Here is a 20,030-nt window from a genome sequence, read left to right on the forward strand (position 1 = left end):
CAAATCTGATCTCCACAAGACCTTTCTCTGAGTCCTTCTTCTGCACCTTCGCTTTACTTGTCTTCCCACCGCTCTGCCTGTACATCTATCATCTTCCCAATAGCCTGCTCTATCTCTTCCTGAACATCCTGCCCTGTATGTTCTCCTTACTCAAAGGGATAAACATAAAAAGGTGTATCAACCCCAACCTGAAGTCCATAGGTCTGATGTGCATGAGGCTTTTTTCTTCTCAACACTATGCCTGCAATTTGTGTAGCAGCCACTAGGTGGTGATGATGTATTGTAGCAGGTAAGATCAACAGCCTACAGAGGTGAGAGGACACAACTGAATTACCAACATACTTATAAACTTTTTTATTCTGGTGAAAAGTTTCCTTAATCTCTCCATTCTTCAATTAGTTAGATTTATTAATGCTACTTCTCATGGATTCTATCCTTCCTTATATTTGAATAATGCTTCAGAGTTTACAAAGCACTTCCATTACATGATCTCATTCTATCCTTACAAACAAAAAACAAATTTAAAAAACTTGTGAGGAAAATAAGATCGGTATTATCTCCATTTTTGATGAGAAACTAATGATTGAAGTTGTAGGGTGACTTAGTCAAAGTCAGAAACAACTTTTGGCAGATGTAGGGATAAAAGATAAATCTCCAACACACCATCCAATATTCTCTCCACACCCTCACTCACTGATTAATGCTAGTTTTACTGTCAACTGGGGGGCTGGGGATGGCTTAAGTTTAAGGCCTTGGCCTATACATAGTCTTTTAAGAATATGCCACTTACAGTTCTCTTCTCTTGCCAACACTAATAGTTCTAGAAACAAACAAAAAAAATTCCATCTATGGCAGTATTTAGCTAATCTTAGAAAAGCCTAAATGTCTCTGAATCTTCAAAAAGTCCTTGCACTAGAAAATTGCTTTCTGTTCTTTGAGCTCTGTTTTATGTCAAAGCAGGAGCCTGATCTCCAGCCCTGCTTGCCATGGTCTCAGAAGCTGAAGTCTGAGTGACTTCCCTCGGTCTGCAAAAAAAAGAAAAACAGTGATGGAATTTCTCCACCGAGACAAAGGGCTTGGCTGGTTATGGGACTTTCTGAGAACTACTGTGTGTGCCTAACCTTAGCAAATGTGGTTTTAAAATGAAGTTCTGTCAATTAATGCACACCACACACACACACACACACACACACCATGTACATGCACACACATGCATGCGTGCACATGCACACACATAATATCTATAAATGTAATACAGAATGTGTATATATATATTTTATAAATATATATATAATATATATAGTCTTTTGCTGGAGACTGTTTAATGAGGTTATCTTTTCTTTTTAATCTGAACATTCTAAAATACATTTAAGCAGGAGAAAATTTGTCTTTAATCACAAACATACTTTTAAAATTTTTGTTGCTTTTTTCCTTCCCACACTGCAAGAGGAAAGATTAGAGCAGAACTGGGGGTAATTCTCCCTTCCCAGGGGACATTTGGCAATGTCTGGAGACATTTTTGGTTGTCACAATGGAGGAGGGGTGCTCCCGGCATCTAGTGGGCAGAGGTCAGCAATGCTGCTAACAGTCTTACAAGGAAGAGGAGAGTCCCTACACCAAGGAACCGCCTGCCCCCGTGTGCCCAGGTTGGGGAGCCTCGTTTTAGGGCAACCACTAAGGAGAACTTTCAGAAGGATGTCAGCACAATTGAACTCATAACAGGATGAGGCTCTGAATCTCAACACAGCACAAGCAAGTCCACTGAGGGATCTGGAGTACAAGGAAGGGACCCAGGGACTTCTCCAGCCCTTCTCTCCTAGGTTTCATAAACTGGGGGTCCGTTCAGCATCTTTATGCAGTTATTCACTTCATGGTGACATGCCAATGCAAACACTGCCCGAATACCAGCCTAAACCATGTTTTCATAGGCAACACGCATGCACTTAGCAGCCGGTAAATACCTTTACACTTTTCACTTAGCCACTCCGCGGCATGTGGGATCTTCCCGGACCAGGGCACGAACCCATGTCCCCTGCATCGGCAGGCGGACTCTCAACCACTGTGCCACCGGGGAAGCTCACTTTTCACTTTTATATGGAGAATCACTAACATTTTATTGAGCATAATTTTAAAGCTAATTCCCCCAACTGTTTTATGAAATAAATACTATTATTATTCTTGTTTCACGAGAAGGAATGTAACATGCCTAGTGTGGAAAGCAGGTTTTGAACCCAGGTCTGTCAGTTTTGAAACGCAGTGCATTGTACTATAGCAGGAAAAAAGGGGTAAGCCAAAATTTTCTTTCAGATAAGGTGCTATTTCTTCTTACAAAATCATCACCATCATCCTCATCGCCATCACCATCATTATCACCATCACCACCGTCATCACCATCGTCACCACCATCGTCATCACCATCATCACCACCATCGTCATCACCACCATCGTCATCACCAGCCTCATCACCACCACCACCATCACCACCACCACCATCACCACCATCATCACCATCACCACCACCACCATCTTCATCACCATCACCTTCACCACCACCACCTCCATCACCACCACCGTCATCACCATGGCCACCACCACCTCCATCACCATCATCACCACCACCATCACCATCACCATCACCATCATCATCACCATCACCACTGTCATCATATCTCAAAAGCTGACCTGCATATTTGGTCTGCTTTGCTTTGATCTTAACCAGATTTCCCACATTTCCCCAAACCCTTTCTGGTTACCCCTTATACACTTCTTCCTCTTCTGAGCCCCTAAAATCATAACTACACTCTATGGCTTCATTAGGCCCAACTTTACATTGTTTACTATGCTTTTATGTTTCCTTGTCTCCCCCTCCCATTGAGAAGGGCCACTCCAGGAGGCTCTGGTCTAAGTCACACTAGCATGTGCCCACCGCAAAGCTGGGGCAGTGGACAGTATGAAGGCTGCACCCAGGCCCTCTTCTAGTGAGTTGCTGTTTGTCAGCTCATACTTTTGCTGACAAACAAGAGGATACATGGTATCAGCAAGATCTGCTATTGGCAAGTAAACTTTAGTGAGGTAGGCAGCCCAGCCCAAAGTGACATCATCTTCTCTTGTATAAATTGTGTCCACACAGAATATTCCAAGGGACTAATTATTAGCAGAATCCAGAATCTCACCTAGAGTATCATTCAGAGCCAATCAAAAAGCTTTTGATAGAAAAATCCTCTGCAAAAGGCAGTAAACAGTTATTTGGATGAAGGTTTTGATGAAATATTTCATGGGGTCTAAAAGGGCTGAACAAATTTAAGAAAGTAACTAAGATATGATTCGATACCCATTATATCTTATTTAAAATATTGATTTGTTGTTAAGGAGCATTAGTAAAGGGAGAATTTTCATAATTCAATCATTGCTCAAGTAATTAACATACCACCCCCTAGAAAAATTAACCACAATTGTTCTGGAGTGCACTTAATCCACAGAGTTGGAGAGGACTTTGGAAAACATATAGTGAGTACCTGTCTCCTGCGAAACCTCATCCGTGGCAGGTTTCGCATCATCCTGAACCCCCTGCCTCTGCAGCTGAAAGTGGGGAAAAGCACAGCTCAGCACCCCAAGTGACTGCCAGCCAGTAAGTTTGTACCTGAAATGAAACCTGCCTGCCATCCTTAGCCTAAGGATGATCCACTTTGAACCCTTCCCTTGCTTTTACTAAAACCAAGGTTGGAGGAGGTGAAATGTCTCAGCCAAGTCCCATCCATTAGGACCACACTGGGGGAAGAGAACGGGATCTCCAGCTTCGGTCAAATGCACACCTCAGCTCAGCAACAATGAATATAAAATAAGCCTTAGAGCTAATACACAGAGGCCACCAAACCCAACAGTGCCACGCCCCAGCCCTCCCCAACTCCGCCCTGCACAACACAAATACATAAAACAAAGAGACGAGTAACCTCTTTGAGACCCTCTGTCTGTTTCTCATTAGGCCTGCTGCATGGGATCTCTGTTTGGCCTTGGACGTGGGGGACGGCACTTATTTTCACGGCTGTTTCACAGTATGATAAGTGAGAAAATAACGTTCTAAAGGGTCAGATGGTTCCAGGGAGGTCATCTCAAGGGTCAGGGCAGAGATGGCGCTGCTACTCAGAATTCCACTGGTGCCGGGAGGCTCTCACTGGTGGACCACACAGCCCTCCATGCCCCCCACCCAGTCTAATCTCCCGAGTGTCTTTATGGGAACAATTTCTGCAGGTGCAATTTAGCCAGTAACTTGAAAAAGAACGTGACCCTTGGGGCACGATTGTCAAAGGATGGCTTTGAAGTTGGTGGTTCTTCGTCTACATTTTCCATGCAGTTATTTCCAAATAATTAGGGTCACTAAATTAACTAGCAACTCGATGTAGGGAAGATGAGATCAAAATCTTCACTCATTCATTTTAGGTTTTATGTGCACACAAATCTATTTCTGCCTCTTATCGGAGGCCCCAATCACATCTGAAACTCCATTTTCTCTTAGGTAAAGATATACAATGCAACTTTAGCAAAGGGATCAAAATTAGCTGGAAAACATTTAAAATGCAAATTGGGGAACACGGTACTAATATGAAAATAATGTCTTCGCCACATCCTAACACTTTCCCGTGTTTCTACGGATGCATCAATTCTTTGCAGATTAGATGTGCTTCCTTTATATCTAAATCTCTACGATATTAAGAAGAAAGCCTTTCATTTTCATGCTGTCAGTGTATAGAATTTGTGTTCAAATGGCAGCAAAGGTCATTATAACTGTGTTCTTCTGATAAAGGCAACTTCAGCATGCTTTTAAGGATCAAAATCTGCGGCATATGAAAGCATTTAAAATCCAAGGTGGCTAATCATTGTACAAAAAGGTGAGTTTTTGACACCACGTTTAAAAGATACAAATGAAGGAGTACAGTGACGTCCTTGCCACCCGGTTGAAGCTGGGGACTAATATAAACACCTCTCATGTTCTCTGCCATTTGGTCCTACAGCCAGCAGACAAGAGCCCGCACAGCGTAATTGCCAAGGCCCTCCCTGCAGATAAGGTTATTCTGCTGGGATTAGGATGGGGAATAAAACTGGTAAAAAAAATAATCTGACCTTTTAAAGACCTTTGGAAAGAATATTATATGTGTTATTCCTTAAACGGAAAGAAAGGGTTGGGCTGGTGTAATAGAAGTTAAGCGAATTACAGTGACAGAGCAAACAGGTGGGCATTAGCTATGGTGATTATACTATTTTTATTCTTTCAGATACCAGCAGGTATGTTTTCAAGCATAACTAGACGCCTGGCAGTGGTGACCCACACCAAGGTACACGTTCCTCTTTCTTCACATGTATTCCTTTCTCCTTTTCTTAAAAAGCCTCTCAGAACATCAGTGGTACACACAACGCCATTCAGAAGCAAAAGAACCTGAGACTAACTTGGGCTGCAGGCAATGCCTGTTGGATATTTTTCAATCATCCAAGAGCCAAAGCTGGAACTGTCTTCCAGGACAGAATTAATGCAAGAGGGAAACGGGTCTCAGGAGGGTTTGGAAACCTTTCTCATCTCTGTGAGAAGCAAGGCCAGCAGACAGAATTTGAGTTGTTTTACATAGTAAAAAAGCTAAACCAACAAAACAAAACAAAAACAGAAACCACACTGGGCGAACCGATATTCTATGAGTTTCAGAATCAGATATAAGAGTCGTGCGTTTTGGAATATATAATGCACGACAGCAAAAAAGAGAATCTAATTCATCTGGGATTGAAGGGGAAGTGTGGACTTTTCAAATTATTTTGAGATGTTAGACTACGCACATTCCAGCTGTCAAGGGAAGAGAAATGGCTGGCATCTTGACAAGTCAATAATAAACTCCGTCTTAATCGAAAGTACTTTAATTAATTTTTGTACTCTATATCCTTCTTACTCTCTTATTTTAACTGTTACTAAGAAGGGGACAAAGTACATCCCAAAACCAGCTAACAAAAATATACATCTGTCTTCTTAGCTTCTGGGCATAGAAGTAAATTTATGACAAATTTAATACTAGCTGGAGACTCATGAAGCCCAATTATAATTATCTTGCTGGGAAGAGAAATTAATTAAACATCCCAGTGATAAAGACCCCACAGCAAACCTGGAATCAACACACCACGGGAGAAGGACAGGGGCTTGAAAGAGAGGAGAAGAGAAGGCAAAGGCAATATTTAGCCCATCTGTTCGGACAGTAATGGGATGGGGTCATCTTCTCAAGAGAACACGGAGTGCATTACGCTGAAAATGAGACTACCTGGCGGGCAAAGTCGGTCGAGTCCCTAATTCCCCTCTTCAACTCTGATTTGCTAATGCGAAACACATGTCTCCCTTCTGCACCAAGTTCAAATGACTCTGGAATTCCAACCGTGCAGCTCAGCGACTGAACCAGAACAAGGGGAGAACTTGTCAGGATTTAAGAGCTTTCAGCAAAGCCCTTCAATTGCAGCCCGCACCCTATTCCACGGGAGGATATCAATTATAGATAGTGACTTGCTTTTGCAGGCAGTGGGGACTGTCAGACACTAGATAGACAACCATGAAGAATCATGAATCTTTCTATTAACTGTAAGAGGGGGAAAAAGAATGGGTCATGGCTATAAATAAGGCAGAGCATCGGAATGGTTTAACACCTTGCCTCTTGGTTGTCTGTAGCATGAAATTCAACTAATTCACAAAATGTCCTCTCTCCGAGGAGAGTCACGGGAATGCAAATAGTTCACGCTTGCCTCTGTCCTTAAAAAACTGGTTTTGGCCACTGGTCTTTTTTCCATCTGCCACCCAAGTAATTAGGTGGATTTCAACTAGCTATTCATTCAGTCTACAAAAAATAATATACCGGGCCACTGCTGAAGCCACCAGATTTCACCGTGAGTAGGAAGGCACTTATATGTCTGTCACGCAAAGTAAAATCAACTTGCACGTACAAATTTGGTTTTTCTACACGTCAGATAATGAGTAAAAAGGTAGAGAATAAGCGATATAAACCAGCATCTTTATTTATGTTATTGTAAGTTAACATTTTTAATTCACTTAACTAAGTTTACTTAACTCATATAATTTATCTCAGACTAAAATTAACATCACAAAGATAATACATTGGATTTTCTCCTAATCCTGCCACGAATTTCTTCTTGCCAATTTGGAATTAAAAAATTCCGGTGTATATGTAATTCGTTTCCTAGTTTTTATAATAAAGCAGACAACATGGTGGCCATTTAGTTGACAGGTTAAGCAGCCTTGCCTTAAAACTACTCAGATCTCTCTATGAAAGCATCATCCCTACCTTAAACCTTTTGCCACTGAGATTAAATACAAATACCTGCAATATCCACTGTCTTTTAAAAGCTTTCATGTGACATATAAGGCAGGGAAAACGTGAAGGCATAACCACAACCCCCAAAAATGTTATCTCAAAACTGGCCTCTGATGAGGAACACAATTTCTTTTAAATGTAGACTCAGAATTTCCTTCCTCATTTGATAACAGCTGAACAAAAATCACAGCACTCCTTGGAAACTGCAATGACTTATCCACAGAAAAGGCACCATGAGACCGAGTCCTCTCTCAGAAGGATGTTTTAAAAGGCACAGAGCACTGCCTAGCAGCATCTCGTTTATGACGGCAGTTTTTGTACAGCCAGTTCTTCTCATGTACGATGTTCACTCACTCTATCACTGAGGGTATTCTTGGCATTCTCTCCTCTTTGGGTTTATTTCCCCACATTAAAAGAAAAATTCCAAGCTCCCCCCCCCCCTTTAGTGTTACAATGTCTGTGGTTTCCATTCAAACAATCAGCAAGAATAAAAGGCTGTTAAGTCAGGCTTGGCTTAAAAATAACACTTGCATCAAATTAAAGAGAAAGAATCAAATTAAGTTCATGGAAAAATCTGGAAATATACCTTAATTAAAAACATTTGACTTTCTAGCTCCTTGCTGTGCAGAGAAATCTAGAATTCTCTCTATACTATTACAAGGAGACATGATCAAAAATGAAATGGGGGGGAAACCCTGAGGTCATGTTAAGCCCTCAAAACATTCTGTATATGATGGATCTCAAAACCTGGCAAACCATATATTTGACACTGTAATGTAACTGCAGCATGTGGCATATATTAGAGGATAACAAATAGGAATTGTATAATCTTAGTGTTTAAACGGAGGAGGGTTACCAAGCGATATGGATCATCTAAAAATAAAAAGTGACTGTAAAAGTAAGGAGAATGGAATGGGGGTGTGTATGGTGTGTGTAGGTGACGGGGCAGGGTGGGGGTCACAAGGAAGTTACTCTGTCAGATTTGCTGTCGTATTTAAAGCTTATGAAAGGGCTCCACATAGCAAACCATCCTTAATGCCTTAATGCAACCCTGTGTTTTGACATCGTTTCATCCTTGATTATGCAAATGCCCCTCCATCTCAGCTGCTCCTGGTCCCGTATGTGCCAGGGAGACTCTACTGGCCTGAGAAAGTACCAAACAAAGATGAAGCGCGGGCCAAGGAAACAGGGCTAATCACGTATGTAGATGGGGGTACCCTGCATTATTTGAAATAACGGGCAAGGGAGCAAGGGAAAGGCTTCTGAATCTGGTGTCGGAAGGCGAGGTGAGGTTCTCAGTCGGACCACATTGCAGTTTTGAAAAATGTACATCATTAGACACATTAAAAAATATATATCGCTTTTTCCATGGAACGGCGAGGCCCGCAAGGATTGGCTTCAAGTCCAGAAACTGTGCTAATGGCTTACTGCAAACCATTACCCACTTTCTCGTGGCACGTACCAACTGCCACCTAAAATCATGGGAGACTCCTTAGCTGGTGAGGGTCGGGGAGAGGAAGGGAGGAGGGGGAAAAAGGACTTCCCCCACCTCTATGATTTTTTTCCGACTGTTACTGGGTCTTGGTTAAAAGGTTAATAATAATTCATGTCCAGCTTACTATTACTCAATAACCATCAAAGTCGCTAACTCAAAACAGTGTTTTCTCGCTTATGGGATCAGAGTCATTACACCCTCTCTCGAAGACTTTATTGAATTTTACACTAAGCTTTAGCTGACTGAACAGGTCAAGCACCGTGGCTCAGAGTTTTCTTTATTCTCAGAAAGTCATAAAGCCCCCTCCAGTTTGCTAGGCTGCTCGCTGAGAAACTTGACTCAGCATGGGGTCAGGGGAGCTGACCCCGCAGGAAAGGTCACATAGCTGTAAAGCCCCCTTCCCGGACCCCTTCACTCACATGCACCAGCTGCTCCTGGGTGTCGAACTCCCGAGAACAGCCTTCCCAGTGGCAGTTTGTCTCGTAGATGACTTCAGGCTCCTGTTTGCTTTCATCTTTGTCCCCTTCCTCCTTTACCAGGGCTGTCCCTTCGGGCTGCTCCTGAAAGGCAGGGGTGGGGAAGGGAGGAGAAAGACGGACAAAATCAGACACGATGGGACGGCAGACAGAAGAGAAAGGGAACTCTGCTCGCTATTATGTAACAACCTAAAGGGGAAAATGTGTAAATGAATCACTTTGCTGGACACCTGAAGCTGTCACATTGTCAATCAACTGTACTCCAATATAAAATAAAGAGTTAACAAAAAAAAAAAAAAGAAGAGAAATGAAAAAAACCTGATGTAGGCTTGTCTTCCTCTGGATGCAATTTTTTGGGGGGAAAATAAAATAGAGCCCAAGTCTATCAACTGGGTTTTGTGAACTGAAGAAACCAAAGATGTAATCGTTTGTGTGCATTTTTTTCAGATTTACTCAGTATACCTTCGAAGGTTGTTAACCTGTGATTAAAGGCAACGGTCCAAACCAGAACGTCGGTAAGATATTGAGGCCAAACTCTGCTGTCCTGAATACCAAGGTGAGAACAACCTAAGATGTCATCTCTTTTTTTTTTTTTTTTTGCGGTATGCGGGCCTCTCACTGCTGTGGCCTCTCCCGTTGCGGAGCACAGGCTCCGGACGCGCAGGCCCAGCGGCCATGGCTCACGGGCTTAGTTGCTCCGCGGCATGTGGGATCCTCCCGGACCAGGGCACGAACCCGTGTCTCCTGCATCGGCAGGTGGATTCTCAACCACTGCGCCACCAGGGAAGCCCTAAGATGTCATCTCTTAAGAAAAGCAATTAAACTAGGTGATGTAGTCTTTATCCAAAAGACTGCTCTTTCGGTTAAATTCTTTTCAGCATATTGATTTGTTTATTCTCCTATTTTGGAACCCAGGGAAATGGTTTACTGCTAATTCTAATTCTGTCCTCCCTGCCACTGGAGGCTGTGACGGACACTGTGTGGGTTTTCACACGGATGATGTCTTCTGGGCTCACCTTCTGGTCTCCAAGCATACACTCCCTGCCCAAGAACCACAGCATCTAAAACTTGGTGGTAAAGTCTTTAGTAGTCTTCTATGGCAGCTTTGCAGAAATGAAAAGACAAAGAATTTCCAGAATTCTGGGAGATGATTAGGTGTGTAAATTCGGGATCTAATCTGGGGTTAGATGGCAAAAGCTGTATACAAGTGTTTAGGCATAACCATCAATATGCAAGAAGAAGGATGGCTCTCAGAGTCCATGACACCCATTCATTCCATTTTCCAAGTGCTCCCTAAAAAGGAAACGTGGGCTTAAGCACTCTCAGGTTTGGGCTGAAGCAGCCTGAACATTGCAATGTCCAGATTCTGTGGACATCCACACTCTCGTCTCTGGGGATTATACTCGTTGAGCTCCACATCAGGCCCAGGGAACCTACAAGATAGGATTATGAGCAGAATCTACACATTCTTTCTTTTTTAATTAATTAATTTATTTATGGCTGTGTTGGGTATTCGTTGCTGCACGTGGGCTTTTCTCTAGTTGTGGCGAGCGGGGGCTACTCTTCGTTGCGGTGCGCAGGCTTCTCATTGCGTTGGCTTCTCTTGTTGCAGAGCACAGGCTCTAGGTGCCCGGGCTTCTGTAGTTGTGGCATGCAGGCTCAGTAGTCGTGGCTTGCGGGCTCTAGAGCACAGGCTCTGTAGCTGTGGCGCACGGGCTTAGTTGCTCCGCGGCATGTGGGATCTTCCCGGTCCAGGGATTGGACCCGTGTCGCCTGCATTGGCAGGTGGATTCTTAACCACTGCGCCAGCAGGGAAGTCCGAATCTACACATTTTAAAAATTGAGGCTCAGGATCTAAGTAACAGCAGAGACAAGATTGGAATTTTTAAACTTGTGCTTTCAGGACTTGGGGTAAAGAACAGGAATCTAAGTAGCCTTAGGTTAGGTTAGCTGTCGCTGGATCCCTCCTGGCTATGCAGGGTCTCCTGGCCAGTAGTAAGCGGCAAAATAAGAAAAAATAAGAACAGGATCATTATAAGGAATATCCCTGGTCTGCCCAGCTCAGGCTGAGAGCCAGGAGCTTGTAATTCAGGCCCCAGATCAAGGCCAAGGACTGAAGCCTGTTCACATCCTTGGTCAACAATAAACACATCCGGGCTTCCCTGGTGGCGCAGTGGTTGAGAATCCGCCTGCCGATGCAGGAGACACGGGTTCGTGCCCTGGTCCGGGAAGATCCCACATGCTGCAGAGCAACTGAGCCCGTGAGCCATGGCCGCTGGGCCTGCGCGTCCGGAGCCTGTGCTCCGCAACGGGAGAGGCCACAACAGTGAGAGGCCCGCGTACCGCAAAAAAAAAAAAAAAAACAATGAACACATCCACCCACTTACTCCAGTTTATACCCCACAAAACTGCCTGCATTTTTGTGTGTCTGCTTCTGAGCTGGAGAAACAAACCTAATTGTACTCCAGCCCTGGCCTTTTGTTAAATGTGCGGGTACGCCCAAGGCCAAGGACGCAGTACACAAGCCAATGCTGTGAAAAGACGCCAGGCTGGAGGGAGCCAGAGCCGGGCGCCTCCCTCACCTGCTGGCCCCGAGGCCCCGGGCTGGGGAGGTCTTCATCGGGTTTGATCTTGGAGCGTTTATTATGTACTAGGTCGCCGGTGCTGCTCACAGCGGACTCACTCGTGGGCTTGTTCTGCGGGTCACATGGGCAGGGACAGAGACAAAAATTAAGTTCTGACCAATGAGCAGGACCATAGCTAAAACACACAAGTCGAGAACAGCAAGCTTCTTTGGCACTAGAAGGATGACAGCTACGGCTCCTACTTCCAGAGAGCAGAGCTCGGAAAATGTGTTCAAAGCCAGGATATACTGAAAAAATGGTACAAATGAACTTATTTACAAAACAGAAATAGAGTTACAGATATAAAAAACAATCTTATAGTTACCAGGGGGGAAGAGGGGGAGGGAGGGATAAAGGGGAGATTGGGACTGACATAAACACACTATTATATATGAAAGAGATAACGAATAAGGACCTACTGTAGAGCACAGGGAACTCTACTCAATGCTCTGTAATGGCCTACAGGGGAAAAGAATCTAAAAAAGAGTGGATATATGTATATGTATAACTGATTCACTCTGCTGTACACCTGAAACTAACGCAACACTGTAAATCAATCATACTCCCAAATATATATATATTTTTAAAGCCAGGATATACATTCATGAGACAACTCTTTGTTTTTAACTCAGAAGTAGCAACTCATTGGGGCTTTTTAAAGCTAGAGCAAAAGAGATGGGATCCAGGCTTTAACGAACTCTAACAGGGCCGGGGAAAGGGACCGAATGACAGCCACCCACTTATGGGATGTGTTTTTACTGAATGGGCTACAGACAGCACAGGGTCAGAGGGAAGCCCGATCAAACAGTCTGCTTTTCCACCGAGGATAAAATGACTCTAGCAGAAGGAGCTCTCGTTTCTTGAGGAGCATACACACGGCACAAAACCTGAAGACGGCAGCCCTGGGTTGGGACCACAGGCTGCAGTACGGAAGCGTTGAGGACGCCACTGGCCTGCACGTATTCGTAGCTGATGGGGCCCCGTGGCTTTCCTCTAGGATTCCCAAGACAGACCAGGTCGTGGAGCTGTCTCTCTCACCTGTGAGGACTCGGAAGGGCCGGAGGTGACCTGGACAGGGTTCAAAACCGTAGGGATCCCGGGAATAGGCCTCTGTGTCGGGAAAGTTGGGGCAGGGTGGATGAGCGGAGGGCTGTGTCCAAAGGCCGAGCCTAAGCTCTGCTGGCGGCTTAAGATCTGCTGATGCATGTGGAGAGACACGGGTGCAGAAGGGTAGGTGAAGCTCAGGGCAGGGCTGCGGGTGGGAAATAAAGGGAAAACCATCATTTACACGGGACACAGAGACCAGCACACCTTTATACCTAGTTTTTTTAAATCCCCAAATCGCATCAGGGCTGTGCATTTAAATGAGAGGGTAAAAATGACTGACGAACTTCTCGGAACTTCCTAGAGAAAGCTGATGGCTTAGACAGGACACACATGGGCGTTGGTACAGACACGCAGACCTGAGATAAAGTTCAGCAGAACGGAAGCAAAAGGCATCGGCTCCATAACAACTATTTATTGCAATAACAAACTTTATATAACAAAGAGAATGGGTGACTACATGCTTTATAGTACTTTTCTCAGCTCCCCGTCCCACACGTTCCCGTGCACGGAGCAATTCTTTTCATCTTTGCTCACCCCGCACGCTTTCATATGTCTCCAGATCTTATTACAAGAGGAAAGAAAATCAATTGGTTAAATGTGTTTTGAACACCATGCTTGTCATATCACTCATTTGTTTGTAAAGATGGAAAGCTTGGTTCATCCTGAATGCCACCTAAAGAATTTCCATCAGTGCCGTCTGGTTACAGAAGCTGATGGATTAACCTCTCCTGGCTGAAATCGGTGATCAATGGGCTTCGATTGAGGAATATTCCAATGGGAGAGCATCCGTTCCCTCTTCCAGCTAAGGAGCATTAAATGTCTATTAACGCCCATTATACATGCTAATGCCTGTCACCACTTCATTATGCCAGAGTACTTCCCAGGCTACAGGAAGTTCTGAGGAAGTCACACCATCACCTAGAGATTTCTGGACTAGTAGGCAGTGCCAAATCGTTCTCCGCGCCACCATAGTTTAGGAATCCAATCCTCTTAAAAGAATGAAGTGCTCTCGAGGAATCTGCTGATGGCTTAAAAAACATGGATGAAACACTGTAATGGCATTTGTGACATTGCTTCCTTAAAAAATACTCAGTGGGGAAAAAAAAAAAAAAAATATATATATATATATATATATGTAGATATTCTCTCCATCCTGCTGTGTAAGGCCCAGAAAGAATCAGGGTTTCTTGCAAAGTCAAAGGTAGAATTCATGCAAATTTTCCAATCTGGTGGGTTAATTACTATTGCTGTTAAGAGCATTAACTGAGACTATAATAATTACAATAACAAAATTCAAACCATTTCAACAACTTTAAGTAATAACGCCGAAGACAGACTCCCTTCATCAATGTGACTCCACGTTTTGCCCATTTGACTACAATCCATAAAAAGGCGGTTTCAATGGGATTACATTACTATTATTCCTATGGAGAACCTTGCCTGACAATAGCTTGCCCATTTAAGACTGAATATCATTAAGAATACCCTAGGAGAATGTCACGGGGCTTGGAGGAAGTCTCCTTTCATTTTGTATTGTATTTCTTTAATAAAGGAGAGCAGAAACCTGGTGAAAACAGTCATTGTTCACAGTAAGTTAGGGGGAAATCAGTAATAATATTCTGTTTCTGCAGCGCTATAGTTTCTGCCAGTGTTTCGGAAAGCAACCATGAATGATTACAGCAAGACTTAGCTAAGGTAGCTGTGTGGATGATTGATAGGGCATTAATCAAAAGATGCATATCTGCCTCAGAATTTGTTCACAAGCTTTCTTCTAATAGCTGATTTCATGTTCACTGAGCTCTATGCCAGTTTGTCCAATTTATTTTTTGGTGTACAAGCCATTCATCAAAAAACACAATGATTTAACCCCCCCACCCCCCCTTTCCTTTTGGTGAATGGGTATTACTAAGTGTAACTACCTTATTCTATTCATTAAAAAAACAAAGGAAAACTAAAAGACCCCACTACACTCATATTTATAATGTGATATGGACTTTGCACAAACCTCCATGCGTCTTTCCTGAGTTTCATGAGCTTGAACGAGCAGGTGGGCGTGGGAAGGGGGCCCCTTGGGTCATGTACACCTCTCATTCTGGGGGCCCCAATATTGGGGGGCTCAAAAAAGTCAGGACCCAATTAAGAATCCAGACCATTCGAGAAAACGTTTCACAAGGCAGAAAATGCCCTCAGTTTTGTATGTAATGCAATGTACAAATGTTAATAGCCAGACAGAGTAGGTCTCTTTTTACTTTTAAAAATATGTGGAAGACAAAAGGAAGGACCAGCATTGGTGCTGCAGCCCCCTGTCCCCAGGTGCAAAGTCTCTGACCTCAGATGCAGGAGAGGCTGCGACAGCTTTCAACCCATGTGGGTAACATCCCCTTTTGGGGCTGCGTTTTCGCTAGTCAAACCAGGGGACAGGAATAAACCTTCCCCAAAATCCATGTCAACTATCAGATTCCAAAGGACATGAGAACATACAGGATGGACCAGCAGTCCCCGATTATTCATAAGGAGGGACTGCTAAGGGAAGCCCTCTCTCCCCTGCGTGCAAAGAGCTGGGCAACAGTGGACACAGGGGAAGGCCTCGTGTCACCCCACAAGAGCGGGCGCTGCCCTCAGCTCCTGGAAGGAAGGCTGCTTGCTCCGGATTACAAAGCGTATTTAGGATTTGATGACAGAAGCTGATGTTTTTGGCTCTGTCACAGCGTCGGTGAAGGGACTGGAGAGTCAGGCCGACAGCCTGCGGGGCTGCCCACGCAGCTGTGTAAGGAAGAAGCAGAGGATGGGTGATGACCAGGTACCGCAGATGATGTCAAATAGAACAGAAAACAATGCCGTCCTCCCAGGAGCATGGAAAGAACCTCCGAGGACTTCCCACCGGTGGGTGGGGGCAAGAGATCGGGACCACCCCCCCACCCCCACCCCGCTCTCTGACCCCCAAGTGAGCTTTCTTAAGCTCTGCATCCGGTACTTGCTGTGTCCTTCCAGAGGCCAGCCTAGCTGCTTCCTTTTGGTCACTCAGATTCCAGCTTAAATGTCACCTGCTCAGACACAGGGGCCTCCTGAGCCCGAGGCCCCCATCAAAACAAGCGCCCCTCTGCAGCTCCTCGCCCCATGATGCTCTGTTGTTTGACACTCGTATTCTCACTGCAGGATGAGGCTCTCTGAAACCATGTTCTCTCCCTCCCTCTGCAATGGGAGGTCTAGGGGATCTGGGCTCTGGTCTGTCTTGTCCCCCACTGACCCCTGGTGCCCGGAACACTGCCTGGCACGGGGCAGCCCCTCGAGATGAGTCAGTGAACCACTCATACCGAACCACCCCCGTTAGGTATGAGTTTCTTGCTGCTGCTGCAACACATCACCACAAACTTAATTGTTTTTAAAACAAAATACGCTTGCCATCTTAGAGCTCCAGAGGTCAGAATTCTCAGATGGGTGGGCAGGACTGCATTTCTCTGGAAATCCCTGGCACCTGGCCTCTTCCCGCTTCTAGAGGCTGCTTCCATCCACGGCTCATGGCCCCACCTCACCCCGACCTCCTTCTCTGATTCCCTGTAACTCTGACACCCTCCTGCCTCCCTTTTATAAGGACCCTTGTAATTATACTAGGGCCACCCGATCATCTCCTCATCTCAAAACCCTTAACTGGACACCAAGGATGACCTACTGCATGATTCCACTGGCAAGTTCAAAACTGGGGAAAACTGGGCCACACACTCTAAGTTCAGATGTGTTAAAGTCTACGTGGTAACCTTTGGAGGTAACCTTTGGTGCCCAGCTTCTTTGGTCAAAATTGTATTTGTGATATCTTTTCATGTTGCTGCATTTAGCTGAGTTCCAATCATTTCCTTTGCTGAATAGTATCTTAGAGTCTAAGTACAGCACGCTTGCTACATACGCTTGCTCCTTATACGTTCTATGCACTCTCTTTTGCTGCGTCTCAGGTTGTTGTGGTTTGCTATGACACATAAAGCTGCTACGAAGACTATTAAAAAAACAAATAAACAAACAAAAACTCTTAACTGAATCACAGCTACACAATTCCTTTTGCCCTGTAAGGTGATATATTCACAGGTTCCAGGGAGTAAGATGTGGACATCTTTGGGGGCCATTATTCTGTATACCGAACTCAGAACAGTCACTTCAAAGAAAAGCAATTCGACAGCGTGTTTATAAAACAGTACAAAGGTAGTAACAGTACAAAGGTCCTCTGTGCATTTTTATAGAACTTCAGCAGCTGAGGACAGACTGCTGGTTACAGAGGTCAGAATTTGTTTTGAAAAGTAAATTCGATTTTTAGAAGCCCTGAAAAAAGATCTTCCTCAACAGTTCATGTATGCGTTCCATAATTTCCTAGAAAGACTAAGTATTGACATTGTTGAAAAACTTTACACATCGCTTCTGTCTCCTCTCAAGAAGGACACAGTCTAGTCTAAAACATGGTCCACCTGAGCTTTATGACCTCAAAGCCTTTACATTTCTGCTCACCCTGTTCCTTCCTCTGGATCAATTGAACAGCAATTAAGTTTAAGTTCTGAGTTTTGAATTCTCTTCACTCAACATTTAATCAAGTACTATTTAAAAAATTTTTATAGCATTTACTTCTCTTCTAGATGACATGAGAGATGGGATCATTAAAAACACACATTTATAAGAATGTGACTTGCAACTGTTAATCTATATTTAATCGATAAGATCGTTAGAAAGTGTCAGATGGCCCAGATCTTTCCAAGCAATGTGCTAACACAGTCACCCAAAAGTAAGTGTTAGAGAGGAAAGGAAAAAGAATTGCCAAGGTGATAAAGTCTGAGGAATACAGCCCCAGGGTTCAATACCTGAATGTGTGTTCCAAATGTCCCACCCCAGATATGGTTTGTAGCAACATTTGGAGGAGCTTTTAGAGACTAGTGTTCCTCACAGAACACTTTGAGAAACAGTCTTCTAGGACAACAGAACAGTCTGCAATAACCTATATGGGAAAAAAAATCTGAAAATGAATGAATATATGCATATGTATAACTGAATCACTGTGCTGTACACCTGAAACTAACAACATTGTAAATCAACTCTACTCCAATAAAATTTTTGAAAAATTATAAAAGGAAGAAAAAAGAAAGCCAGAATAAATTAATTCAAATGTTAATCTGTCCTGTATTTTTCTAAAAAGCAGAAAATGAGAAAAATGTGGATTTTCGATCTCTGACTATAGTGTGTGTGGTGTCCTCATCCACCAAGTATAATTTTTACCCATCAAAACCGATTTATGGCTAAAGTCTTAGTTTTATAAAATACCTTAAAGGAGCACTTGTTACATGGTAGGCAGTGACCTGGGGACAGAATTCTAAATAAGGATAAGTACTGAGGTCAATTTCCCTTTTATTCTTTGTTCTGAGCTGAGTTAAAAGTGATCAGCAAACCGCTGTCTGAGTGGGAACTATTTCTTCTATTTTCCAAAAATTTAATGTTAAAATTCCCAAAGTCTGAATCGTTGAGAAAGTTTTGATGTATTTATTCTCCATCACAAATCCGAAGTAACGTTTTGCCAATACACTTCTCAAACTGGGGTCAAATTTTGCAAACCGGTTTCATTTCTGAATATTGCAGTAAATAGCCCAGTAACCCCTCCCTTATCTGGAATTCTTCTGTCTGGGAATCTCAACAACTATGCTCAATCTGGTTGAAATCCGGGGTGTAAGTAGAAAGACAGGATGTTAAACAACTAAAATAAATACCATAATATGTTTAACTGAATAACTGAATCAATTTGCTATACAGCAGTAATTAACACAACATTGTAAATCAAATATACTTCAATTTAAAAATTTCTTTAAATAAAAAATAAATATCGTAAAATCCACACACTCTTTCATTAATTCAACAAGTTTTAGCTGAGTACTGTCTACAGATCCCTTTTATATATCCAAAGAATAAAATAATTATTTGTAACTGGAAAGTTACATATTAATTATAATCAATACATACAACTTTGAGATCCACAATCATGGTTGACCTTCACAACAAACATTATTTTTTTCACACCGAGGAAGTGATGTGCCTCAACATTTGTACAGAACCTCTCTGATCAATCTGTAAATTCACATTTAATTACAGAAATGCTATATTAGTGGGGGACCCTAAAAGTTCATACTGTAGAAGAGCATTTAAGATTTATTCAACCTTACTATACATATAGGCATTTCAAAGTCATTAATATTCAAGTCAAAAAGATAAAAAAAAAAAAACAATTAAAATAGCATGCGAGACAAACCTGAAATGTATTTTAAAAACACTTCAGGAACTCTGCACATGGTGGAGGGTAAGAGGATGGAGGATGGTCTGGATAGCTTAATACCAGTACAATAAATAAAGCGGCATGATGCGGGCTGCTGTAGTCCTTCATATTGGGAGGGCAGAGAGAGCCAGTTACAATATTGAAGAGCTCTGTTTCTAAGTAAAAATGAATGTAAAAAAGCTCGGGGGACCTCCCTGGCGGTCCAGCAGTTAGGACTCTGTGCTTCCACTGCAGGGGGCACGGGTTCCGTCCCTGGTTAGGGAACTAAGATCCCGCACGCCGTCCGGCATGGCCAAAAAAGAACATAATAAATCGGAAGTATGAGCAAGGTGGAGAGAGGCTGGATCACCCAGCCACTGCATGCTCACAGGTAAAAGTTTCTATTTTATTGTTTAAGGACGTCCATCCACATGGCATTTACCCATTTTCTAAAAAAAAAAAAAAAAAAAAAAATCATAGTTTCTCCTTAGAGCTGCATGGAACATCTCCTTCCACTGAGTCTCAGGGCTGGGGTTCCTCTGTGCTAATGTGGGGAAGGATGAGGGAGGTGGCTGGGAACTCAGCCGGAAGGGTCATCATCGGTTTCCAGGTTCATCTCTGGAACTCCTCCCTGACCTGGAGGACCAGGCACGGAGCTGGGCTGGCCTGAGACTGATGAGAGACTTAAACCAGAGCAGAGCC

General features: G+C 43.4%; 1 protein-coding gene across 1 annotated transcript in view; it reads right to left on the reverse strand.

The window, feature by feature from the left end:
* GLI3 (GLI family zinc finger 3) overlaps positions 1-20,030 on the reverse strand; it is a 295,745-nt gene that overhangs the window by 59,360 nt on the left and 216,355 nt on the right. The window contains exons 8-10 of the mRNA XM_067042882.1: positions 12,986-13,199; positions 11,906-12,019; positions 9,267-9,407 (exon numbers count right to left, since the gene is read on the reverse strand). Coding sequence (XP_066898983.1) covers positions 9,267-9,407; positions 11,906-12,019; positions 12,986-13,199 — 469 coding nt within the window. The remainder of the gene's footprint in view (positions 1-9,266; positions 9,408-11,905; positions 12,020-12,985; positions 13,200-20,030) is intronic.

This window comes from Kogia breviceps, chromosome 9, assembly GCF_026419965.1.
Source record: "Kogia breviceps isolate mKogBre1 chromosome 9, mKogBre1 haplotype 1, whole genome shotgun sequence".
Classification (NCBI taxonomy): Eukaryota; Metazoa; Chordata; class Mammalia; order Artiodactyla; family Physeteridae; genus Kogia; species Kogia breviceps.